The sequence below is a fragment of the Mus pahari genome, chromosome 13 (assembly GCF_900095145.1).
Source record: "Mus pahari chromosome 13, PAHARI_EIJ_v1.1, whole genome shotgun sequence".
Taxonomy (NCBI): domain Eukaryota; kingdom Metazoa; phylum Chordata; class Mammalia; order Rodentia; family Muridae; genus Mus; species Mus pahari.
Window position 1 is genome coordinate 71,448,172 of NC_034602.1, and position 12,373 is coordinate 71,460,544.

General features: G+C 39.2%; 1 protein-coding gene across 22 annotated transcripts in view; it reads left to right on the forward strand.

Moving 5' to 3' along the window:
• Positions 1-12,373, forward strand: part of Adgrl3 (adhesion G protein-coupled receptor L3) — a 777,100-nt gene that overhangs the window by 593,247 nt on the left and 171,480 nt on the right. For all 22 annotated transcript variants that reach the window (XM_029545394.1, XM_029545383.1, XM_029545393.1 and 19 more), the window contains one exon: positions 12,016-12,318. In XM_029545394.1, the coding sequence (XP_029401254.1) occupies positions 12,016-12,318 (303 nt within the window). The remainder of the gene's footprint in view (positions 1-12,015; positions 12,319-12,373) is intronic.

Consider the following 12,373-nt stretch of genomic DNA (forward strand, 5'->3'; position numbering starts at 1 on the left):
GAGAGAGAGAGAGAGAGAGAGAGAGAGAGAGAGAGAGAGAGAGACAGAGACAGAGACAGAGAGAGACAGAGAGAGACAGAGAGAGAGAGACAGAGAGAGAGAGACAGAGACAGAGAGACAGAGACAGAGAGAGGTGCTAATGGCTTCTGGATCCCGAAAACCCACTCTCAGCAACACACCTTTTCTCAATAATGCTTTAGCTCCTAACCCTTCAAAAATAGCTTCCCATACTAGGAACCAAGATACAAACATATTAACCTATGGGAGTTGTTTGCATTCAAACAACTATAGTGACCTTTTTCCCCATTCCCTTTGTCCCATTTTATTGCCAAAGCTAAGTACTAAATGTTTTAAAGGAGATTGCTATATAGTTCATACACAAATATCATCTCATCTGAAATTTTGAAACATTTCATGGATAAATTATCCTGGAAAGTATCTTATATTAATTCATATTCTTTTTTCTGTGCTGGATATTAAACCTAGAGCCTTGCACAAACTATACACATAATCTACTGGTGAGCTATATCTCCAACCCATATTATTCTTTCTTGAAGAAAAAAAAATCATTTCCTATTAGAGACCAATAGTAATCTGATTATTTTCTGCAGGAGGCTTAGATAAAGGGTGACATAAAGTAATATTGGGTCTTCAGAGGCTGCAGTGGAAAGATAAACTTTATAATATAACTTTAGATAGTCTATCTTCTCTTGTTACATGATGCAGGAAATAGTTCACCTGACCAAGGTGGATGTGTCTTTTTAACTCTCTTGAAATACCTCGCAGTAAATAAAGATAATTTGAATTTTGTTATACTAGCATTATTCCTGAATAAATATAAGAATTACAGTCACTGTAGTCGGCAGACTTCCCCAAGCATTGCAGTTCCATGACTTATACACTTACACACTACCACTTGTCTTAATAAATGACCAAGAAGAACTATGTTCTTAATCTATAACAAAAAATGCTTTAGTCTGATTAGTTAAGCACATAATCACAGATCCGCTGTCCTACATGTTTTCAGTGTCTTCAGTGTTGTCCAGTAGTGCATTAGGAAGTCAATAAAACTGATCCTGCTGTGAATATCAGTGCATGCTTGTTTTTCTAGTATACACTTAAATGTATCTGGTATGGAATGCTCCTTGTGATTCTTGTATAAAATTAGATTTAGTTTTGTAACAAAAAAATGTGTTATTTATCTAAAGAAAAGAGAAAGTGATTTTTAAAAAGTAATTTTGTGGAGATGGCCTTTGTAGTCACAAAGTTTTCTATTTTTCTTTCTGTTTAAAACTATATAAAGGCAGTCCATTGTACTGTTGTTTGATATGTAAACTGCATAGCTATACAAAACTTACAGTATGCTTGCTAAAATTTAGTGTATAAATTAAAAAATAATATAGAATCTATAGAAACACTTTGTTTCTTCATCCTATAGATCTATAATCTTCATGATAGTCTTATGGGTATGAAATTGCTAAATAAAGCATTAACACTTCTGTGTTAAATATTTCTATAACATGTATTCTGGAGTGGATGATCATGGATTTGCATCCAAGTTTGGCTAAGTCACAGTATTTGAAAATAAAGTCATGGTTCCTTTCCTCCTTGCTGATGAAATTCCCAAAAGAAGCAATTTAGTGGAGGAAGGACGTATTCTGGATCGCCAAGGGTACATCCCATCATAGCAGCAGGGATGCAGGCCGAAGCAGCTCACAGCCACAGCTGTAGCAAGTGTGAACACTTGGGTAGACCAGGAATCAGGGAGGGTACAGAAGGAGGACAGAAATATAATTTTCAAGGTCTGTGCAAAAGAAACACCCTTCCACCAACCAGGCCTCACCTCCTGATGGATCAAAACCTCTCCCAAACAATACCTATGACTAGAGACTAAATCTTCAATCACATGAGTTTGTAGGGGAAGTATTTACAGTAAAACCAAAACACCTGTTACATGTCAGATAGTATATTTGCACGAGGGAAAAAAAAGAGTGAGTAATTTCCTTGCCCTCAAAGAGAAACACAGTGTTTAAATGCTATTGTGACAGATGATTTATCATCAGCTCTCTATATTCTGTACACTGATTGTTGCTTAGAAGTAACTGTAATATAACTTTGGTATTGCTTGAACTTAGTTCCAGGTACAAATTACTTCTATAGCTCTCTATCATTACTTAAAATACTGAATGAGTGAAATATTTAGCAGCTTTCTCATTATTAAATAAAATACATGCTGAAGAGTGAGTGAACATGACTTCACAAGAAAATAGACGAGCTCGCATCTAAGCTTCTTGAGTGCTATTTGAGTACCTTAACAGTTCTCATGGTTGTTTCAGTCTTAAGTTAATTTTATAAAAAAATAAATGCTGTAATTTTTGTTTCAAGTTTTTTTAAACTACTTGAATAGTATAATGTAATATACTGCTGTTGTTAGAATACAACTCCAGAAACATAGGCAAATATGTTTGTGTGGTTCAACAATCTCAAAATTCACTGGATAAAAATGAAGTCATCAATGAAACATTCTACTGTTTCAATGACTGTGATTTGTCATTTAATCTCCCTACCCTAGTCAAGGCAAATGAAGATTCTTTTATTCTTATTCAGTCTTAACTATTCATATTAGCTCTCATACCACACAGCGTACTGTAAACATATCTACATAGCTTTATGTAGGTAGGAGTTACAGAATAAATACAAGTTAGAGAGGCTTGTGCAGAGTCCAAGAAGGTTCAGAAGTAGGCTGAGGATGAGCCTTCCTAATAAAATACTGAGCCAGATCAGCACTTGGAGCTGCTCCTGGGGCTGCTGAAGTCAGGTTTGAGAGTGATTCCTGCAGACAGAAATCATCTGCAAGGTTGAGTAGTGAACAGTGGGTCAAGTCTAGGACCAGGTGACTAAACAGGTGAATGGGCAGAGCGTCTGATAGGCTCTGTCCACAGCAGGTAAGAGAGCTTAAGCAAAGTTCCACATACAGTTCTGGGAGGCCTTGGTCCTTGGCAGACATCAGGTAGATGTTGGGTTGTTATGGCGACATGCTATCACTGTGTTAAGTACCTATTACTTTATGGAGCCTAGAGAAGGGGAGGGATGGAGGAAAGAAAAGAGGGAGGAAGGAAAGGAGGGAGAAAGGGAAGGAGGGAGGGAAGGAGGGAGGGAGGGAGGGAGGGAGGGAGAGAGAGAGAGAGAGAGAGAGAGAGAGAGAGAGAGAGAGAGAGAGAGAGAGAGAGAGAGAGAGACTGCTATGCTATTTTCTAGGTCTGGCATGTCTAATAAGATCTTGGACTTGTTTTCCCTAATATGATTTTAATACACTCTGTGTTCTGCTAATCTCAGTTCACTCCAGTAAACTTGTAGACTGGGATTCTTTCAAGGAATAACTCAATTCATCAGCTTCTACTGGGCAGGTGGTACCTGACTGATGGTCTAGGTCTCGGAACAGATGGCCTAGTTTCTGAGTCCACCTAAAGTCTACAGTCATCACCTTTCCTCAAAATGGAGTCAAAAGCTGTTTGTAAGGTAGAGTTCTATGGCAGTGGACAGTCTGCGAGCGCGCGCACGCGCACACACACAGCACTGTCTTAGACATTATATGGTAATTGAGAGTAGGGTACACGATCTCAATACCTCCTTTCTAGTTGCTAAATACAAACAATTTTGAAAAAAACAACCAAGAACCTCAGCCTCTCTGGTACCCTTTTTATCAGTCTTCTAGAAATGTAAGTGTGTAGCAAATGTAAATGCTCTTAGGTTTCACAGACAATCCAGTTATTTTATAGGCATGGCACCTCTTGACACTTGAAAAATGACATCCAACGTTTATCAGTTCATCAGAGCCCGTGGAGTCAAACTTGTCATGTTAATGCCTGGCTAAATTCAGTTGTCCCTCTGTCACCAAGCACAGTGAAAAGTGGTGAATGCAGAGAGTCATGGCTTTCAAGAGTATTTGAGCACATGGGATTGGTGTGCTCAGTCTTAAATGGGCATTTATAGCACTCCTCTCAGACTCGGTGCCCACTCTGGGAGACCGGGGTTGCAGAGTGGGGCTGGCACAACAACCTGGAAAAACTAGAAGATATGGAGATGAGATGCAAAATGACACAGCCATGGCCGTCATGACCTCACTACAGCTGTGGTGGCCGATGCGGGACCTGGACAAGAGTGGGTCAGTTAACAGCCGTTCCTGGATGAAGAGGAAGGGGGAGCAGTTCCTAGGCTTTACCTTTCCCTAGCAGATTCTGAGTGACAGGTCACCACTGCCTTTGTGTACCTTGTAGCTAGGCAAACAGTCCTGGTTAGAATCGTGGGTCTGAAAGTGAAAAGGCCTGTGGGTAAGGGCCCTTTGAGGATGAGGCCTAATGGTTGAGAGAGAAAAGTGAGCAGGAGATGAGAGTGAACAGAATGTACTATCAAGGTGCATGGAATTGTCACGGACCAAATTCAATCCATAAAGGAAACACTAGTCTATTATTTCCAAGTACTGTAAGACTAAAAGTCTCACCTCTCTGTGTCTCGTTTATGGATGGCAGGTAATAGAGCACTCTTGGACATATAATAAATCAGAAAAGTAGCAGAAACACGTTCATTGCTCATTTGTATCCGAACACGATTCTAGGCAGCAAGAGAGTTCCCTTATGTAATAGGTCTGAGCCCACAAAAGAATTAGGAATGCCCTCAACGAAACGGAAGATCACCATAAGGCTTGCATCCTCTACTCTCAACTAGAGAAAACCAGCTGCTCGGTCAAAGGTCACCTGCTGGCTCTCCATATTCCGAGTTTGGCTAAGAAGAGGAATTCTACGGTTGTTCCTCTTCTTATTTTGAATTCGTAAGCCTGGCAAACTTTCCAGTCACTCGATGCCTCAGTTTTACTGTTTGAAAGTGAAGGTTATGAATGGCGAGAAAGAACCCGGCCAAGACAAAGAATCCTGATCAAAGCCCAAAGTTTAATAAAGTTCTGAGTTTATAAAGCAGGGGGAGGCCATCCCCCACCCCCCATTCTTGGAGCGTAGTTCAGGTGCGAGCAGGTAGGCGGATCTTCAGGAAGGCGTCTCTGGAGAATCTCAGGAGCTTATCAGCAGGGAGCTGCGTCTGCCCTGAAAGGCGATTGTTTTGAAGAACACTGGCAGGTGTAAACAAAGAACCAGCCTGACAGGTACCACCCCAGGTGGTCCTAAGCTAGTGGCTGCAGAGGTCTGTAGGAGCCTGCTTCGAGGCTGAAGGGAGCCAACACTCCCTAATGAAGATAACTATACCCACTCAACGTATATTTGGGACATAATTAAAGCATGGATAAAATAATTGTAAAGATAAGTATGAGTGCTCCCAAATAATGGAAGCATTAATATAGTATAAAACATTTAGTGTTTTTTTAGTTTTCTGGGATCTAACATGTAGCAGACAATTTTGAAGAAGAGTCCTTTAAAATCTTATATTTTCACTTATTATCATATATAATAAGGCCATTATGATTTCCTGTTTATTAAAACACTTAATTTTCTCTATTTACAATAAGGATAATATCCTAAGAGAGAACCAGGAGATATAAGTGGATCAAATTACAGAAATAAATATCCCTCTACATGGCTGATAGTCTATGGTTTTCCACTCTCAAGAGGCCATGCAGCCAAGTCCAACAAATGAATCCTGAAAGGAACTGGATAATTTCTTGATGTGTAATAGCAGTGTTTCACTTTTAAGACTGTGCCTAATCAAATATGCTGCCACCTACTGCTAACCATGGGGATCAGGGAGAACATCTTTCTACCCTGAGCATTGCACAAGTAGCCAAAAGCCATGCTCAGCACTGGGATGGTTTTAGCTTTCTCGTTTCTTCTATTGGGCCCTTGGGAGGCTTGCTTTAGTAATGGACCTTGGATCCAAATGAACACTTGGCAAGTGCAGAGCACAAAGTGCTTTTGCAGTCACGCGGAGCAGTGTCTATTGAAATGAGGGTAATACAAAGGAAACATTTGTAACAGGAAAACTGCAAAGAGAATAATGCTTTGAAGAGAGGGAAGAAGAAAATGGAAAACTGAAAAAAAAAAAAAAAAGGCCGTAGGTTTTCCCTGAGTAGAGAACAACATGTCTGTAAAGTGAAATTTACATTAAGATCACATGGCTTTCTATTCTGTCTTGGGTATTACATCCTCTAAAAAGCTGTTTATCCCAAATATGATTGTTGTATAATCAAGGATAGTAATGCCTTACTAGAATCATTTTATTCCCTCAGTTTTGTATTAAAAGCTTACATGAGACTGATCATTATAGAAGCATAAAGCAGTTCATGATGACAGACTTTCTTTTCTGTTCATGGGATGGTTTCTGGTGCTAGGGATCAAACTTAGGACCTTGCATGTGCTGGAAAAGTATTGGACTGTTGAGCAGAACCGAGGGCTCCCATTTGCTTCCCACAGACTCTTACTATGCAGTCCTCGCTGGCCTATAATTTATGATCATCTGGCCACTGCCTCCCAGTTCTAGATCTCAGATATGCACATAGCCCAAGGTCAGTTTTCATAGCACAATATTATAAACCTGAGACATGCAACAAGACGAGAACAGATCACTTCCTGACTATAGGATAGTGATTTGCTTACTCTTTGATGTCATGTTTCATCATTTTAAAATTAATAATTTATAATATCAATCACTCTATAGTTTTAATCATAATTAAGTGAAATTACAAATATGCAAGTATATTATAAAACATTAATCACTGTAAAAATTGCCATTGTTGTCACACTTTTCCATATACTCTACAAAACTTTCATTGACGTTCTAAGTTATATTTGTTTAAGACAGGCTGGGGAAAAAATAAATCAAATGTTTGACTTATATTTTTACTATAAAGCTTTACTATAAACAGTACTTAGGAGAATTGAAAGGATTTTTTTTTTATGATGATGATGGGAAGAGGTAGGGAATAAGGCTATGAAGACACTCTTAATGTTGAAGACACACTCAATGTTGACAGAGTAATAAAGATAACTAAGCAAAATGCTCAACTAGGATAATGTGCTAAACATAAGTAGTCACTCAGATTTATTTTTTCAACACAGTATCCTTTCCAAAACATACAGCACGCAGGCGCTTAGCACAGCGTTTGATTAAACTTGCTGTCTTCAGCTGATGCAGCACAGGAGCATCCGCTGAGACATTGTCACAACATCCTTTCCTCATGGAAGATCAAGACTCTCTCATAGCATGTGACGTGAGCTGGAACCCCAACAAGCAACTGCTTTTCTGGGGATTCAGATATTTCTTTTGTCAGTATCTGTCAATGAGACAAGTTTTTGTTTTTGTTTTGTTTTGTTTTTTTCACAAGCTCAAGGGACATCGTGTATTTCACTAGTACTTAACTCTGCCAAAAGCTGGCATCAAACAGGGCCCACGGGATCCTGGCAGAGCGGTTAGCAGAGGAGATGGGAGGCCAGGAAAGATAGTTAAAATCTATAGTTACTCTGTTTAAATTCCAACAGAATTGGGCGGTCTCCACTTTTAGGCCTTTCTCAGTGACACAGTTCCAAGGAGAGAAATTTGGTCTTGATTCTTAGAATTAGGATGTCTGTTTTGAGGTGAATTTTTTTTTTTTTTTTTTTTTTTTTTTTTTTTTTTTTTGATAGTATCCACTTTACTGTGTTTGGAGATAGAGTTATTTTCAAGGAAAGATGTTCATGTTCCCAGGTTCTTAACTTCTTTTTTTTTTTTTTTTCCACTTTTCTTTTTTAATTATTGCATATTTTCTTTATTTACATTTCAAATGTTATCCCCTTTCGCGGTACCCCCAACCTCTTATCCCATCTTGCCCTCTCCTCTGCTTCTATGAGAAGCCTCCTGCCTCCCTACCCTGGCATTCCCCAACACTGGGGCATGGAGCCTTCCCAGAACCAAGGACCTCTCTCCTCCCATTGATGCCTGACAAGGCCATACATATGTAGCTGGAGCCATGGTCCCTCCATGTGTACACCTTGGTTTAGTCCCTGGGAGCTCTGGGGGTTCTGGCTGGTTGATATTGTCAGGTGCTCTTTGTGCTGCAGAGTGGTTTTCCTTAGTGATAAGCATAGGTTAATTAATCAGGTACATTTTCTAGTCTGTTCCTTGAGGGACATTTAGGTCTGCCATGTTACTCTGTTGGCATAGTCTTCCCCATTTTTGCGGATCCTCTGTCATCTTCTGCTACCTCACTTAACCTATCCCTGAAATTCATCCTCTTAACTTAGAGGCTCCATTACCTTTGGTGAGGCCAAATTCAGAAGAAATAATTTTAACAAAACATGTGCTAGCATAAAAGCCAGGCTTAGAGGCTGCAAATGCTCTTTAATGGAGTTGTCTGTCATATACTCTGCCACTCAAAGCAGAGGTAGGGACATAGTGAGATGGAAATGGAGCATGGGTGTTCTGTCCCATGACAAAGGCCCCACATCCGAGAAGGAGACTGCAGATGTGGGGCTATGAATCCTGTGTGGTTTGAACAATGAGTAAAGAGATGAGAGAGTTTTCAGAATGACCTGAAGGAGCTCGTGGAGGGGCTTTGAGCTTGAAGTAAAGATGGTCTACTTTTGTTTTGAGAGTATCCAGAAAGCATTCAAGAGTTTGAAAGGGAGAGTAACCCAGTCTACTTTTTACTCTTAAGACATACGTCTGGGGAAAGGTAGAAAATGCTTTGAGTTAATTTCAGAAAGAAAAAAGAAAAAAGGAAAGGAAAGGAAAGGAAAGGAACATTTCTATTACATGGTGGTGCTATTTCTGAAATGTTTTGCTGTGGTGAGATAGTCTTCCAAAACTCTGGCTTGTTTAATTAGAATACAGTGATACACACACTGAATCTTTACTAAAAAGATCTCTTTGAAAATTGTAAGGCTGGAGCCACCATAAGTAAAACTCCTGTAGCAGTTTGCCATTGTCTTGTATGAATGTACAGCCATGTACTTTTATAGAGAAAATTATTGCTGAACTAATCTCTCTCCTAGTTAAATGCTAATTAAAATATCCAGTTTTAAACAAGGCATTCATCTTGAAAGCGTTCAGCACTGCCTGTATAATTCTCGAGAAAGAAGACAATTGAAAAACAATTTCTATTTTAAAACTATTTTTCCCTTCAAGCTCAAAGAGGTTCACAAACAAGTTAATTTGAGCATAAGATTATTTAGCTAATAACAGGTAACTCCACAAGTCTCTGTTTTTTGGTTTTTTTTTTATGTGATCAAACTTAAAAAGACAAAGAACGAGCGAGGCTTTGTTTGAAATAAAAACTACAGCTCATTATCAATGAAAAGATTATAGTCCTTGTCAGAAAGCTTAACAGTTCCTCTAAGTGGTCCCTCCACAAGTACAAATGAGAACTGGTTTTATTTAAATTAAAGAGAGAAACATGTGAGATTCACTTTTAACTATTGCCTCAACATATCCACAGGAACAAGAAGTCAAATTTTCTGTCATCTGAAAATAAGTTTTCACCTGAAAAAAAAATCGAAATATTCTTGCATCCCAGTGATGATACATTGAAATTAATTTGTAAAAATGAGTAATAGTATTACATTCGTAATTTTAATTTTATTCTTACCTTCCAAAGTTTTGATGCATTTTTGCTGATTTCTAAATCTGCTTTCAGTCGCATCTTGTTGTTTTTAATCTAAAGCATTAGATTAAACATTGTGAAATATTTTATTAAAAGTTACTTAATCTATAGCACACATCAAAGTTAATAACTACATTTTATGAACCCTGGGCTCTTATATTAGAATGATAAATCCTGAAGAGGATGATCATTTTACTCTGCTGTAGCTGTTATCAGAAAAACAGTCAAAACCCGACTGTATCCATTCACCAACAGTGATGGACTCCGAGTACATTAGTGACTAAAGAAAGATAGGAAAACCTACAGGGGTTTCAGATACAGGAAAGAGACTCAGCCAGCCAGGATTTGCCATTTAGAGGGTATAACAGCCTACATTACCATTTTGCCTGCCCACTTTCCTTTCATGTACAGAGAAAACAAAGAGAAAGCTGAAAACTAAGATGGTAAGGGAAACCAAGAAACGTGAAGTCAGAGAGCATAAAACCAAGAAACATGACATCAGATACCATCAAACCAAGAAACGTGAAGTCAGAGAGCATTGTGCTAAGAATGTACGATTACAGTGATCTGGTGTTCAGAAAGCAATCCCCTCTGCCTCTGGCGTACCAATCCTAGATGGGGAAGTTTTACGGACCGCCAATTCTCTCATGAATTTGGCATCTCTTCTGTAGCAACTGAGACTTGGCAATCAGACTTTCATCGCTATGCAGTTAATTTATGAAAGACAACAAGATTGTCATAGGAATCTCCTAAGTCTCTTAGTGCGAGTTAGCCTGTGCCAGGCTGGAGCCAATGTCTCAGTCTCCTATTAATAAGTGAAGTTAGACATTTAGTGACATAAGTTCTTCTGATGTGCTTCCAGTTCACTTTAATAAATCAGACTTGGTTGTTTTTTAAACTTGGGTCAGTTCAGTCGGCAGTGGTGGTACATGCCTTTGATCCCAGCACTTGGGAGGCAGAGGCAGAGGCAGAGGCAGAGGCAGAGGCAGAGGCAGAGGCAGAGGCAGGAGAATTTCTGAGTTTGAGACCAGCCTGATCTACAGAGTGAGTTCCAGGACAGCCAGGGCTATACAGAGAAACCCTGTTTCAAAACAAACAAACAAACAAACAAAAAAAACTTGGGTTAGTTCTAAGAGTAGACCATTAGGGTAATCAAATCAAATATAAGAGATTATACTCAGAATTGTTCTTTTTGAGATTATAATACAAATACAGTATTGTTCTTCCCCTCTCCTCACTTTTGCTCCTCCCATATACCCCTCCATGCCCCCCTTTAAATTTGCAGCCATTCTTTTCATTAATTGTTTGTGTGTGTAAGGATTTTTTGTTTCTGTTCTCTCTTTTTATTATTTTTTTATTATTTTTCCTTTATAATATTTAGAAAGTTACATTATCTAATACATTACATATGTATAAATAATATATATCATATGTTTATATATTATATTTAAATATATAATATATACACATATGTATAAATGTGACAAAGACTTCTGTCTTTCTTACTTTAAGGTCAGTTCCTCCTTCTACAAAAGAGAAGTGAGAGCAACTTAGCTGGTCCAGAGAGTTCCTGTGGACATGAGTGAAAACACACACACACACACACACACACATGTATATATATATATATATATATATATATATATATATATATATATATATATATATGTATGTATATATATATATGGGAGGATTTATTTTGGATCTGTCATACAATCTATCGTCTATCATGACCAGCAGGACTTGACAAGGGATGGCTCTATCCTAGGCAGTGGGAGTGGGAGTCAGCTTGCTCACATCTCTCCTTGAATCAGAGAGCAGAGAGCCCCTCTGGCACGCAGCCGAGATATCAGTTGTCCCCGCCTCAAACCCCCACCTACTGCCCCTACACCCCTCTAGCTAGGCCTTACTTCCTACTAAGTGTACAGTTTCTCACAGCCCCGTCTGTGGACCCACTTTTCACCAATGAACTTGTGGTGAACTGTTCACATTCAAACCGCGGCACCTAATATGAATATAATATTTTATCTAACTTTTCTCTATGCCTAGTTCGAAAAATTGTAAGTGGAGGGTTTATGCTTTTAATTCTTTATTGTGGGAAAGGCTGAGAACATTGATAAGCTTACAGAGAGTCTTATTGTGCCGTAATCTTGTTTTCTGTGATTAGAATTAAAAAAGAAAAGCACCTAAAAAGTATCTGTTTGGTAGAATTCGAATGCTGGTTTATCACTCTAGTGGCGCTCGGATGCCTTGGTACTGGCAAGCTTTTGCCTTTTCTAAAGTGAAAATGAGGTCATGGATTTCAAGGGCCCTAATGTTCATTAAAGTGTCAAATAAAACTGATTTTTACCTTGGGATTTCCTGAGGTTATACTATGAGCGGCAATGTAGGTGGATTTTTTTTGTTTTTTGTTTTGTTTTCCAATTGTGTTTCAGGGATTTCTACCACAGGATCCCTGGGTATGGGAAGCACGACCACCAGCACCACCCTCCGGACCACAACTTGGAACATAGGGAGGAGTACCACCCCATCCTTGCCTGGCAGAAGAAACCGCAGTACCAGCACGCCATCCCCCGCGGTAGAGGTGCTGGATGATGTCACCACACACCTGCCCCCTGCAGCCTCCCAAATCCCAGCTATGGAAGAGAGCTGCGAGGCTGTGGAAGCCCGAGAAATCATGTGGTTTAAGACCCGACAGGGTCAGGTAGCAAAGCAGCCGTGCCCAACAGGAACTATAGGTAAGTCTGCCCCAGCCAGCCTAGTCCATAAATATATTATATATTTATATATTTG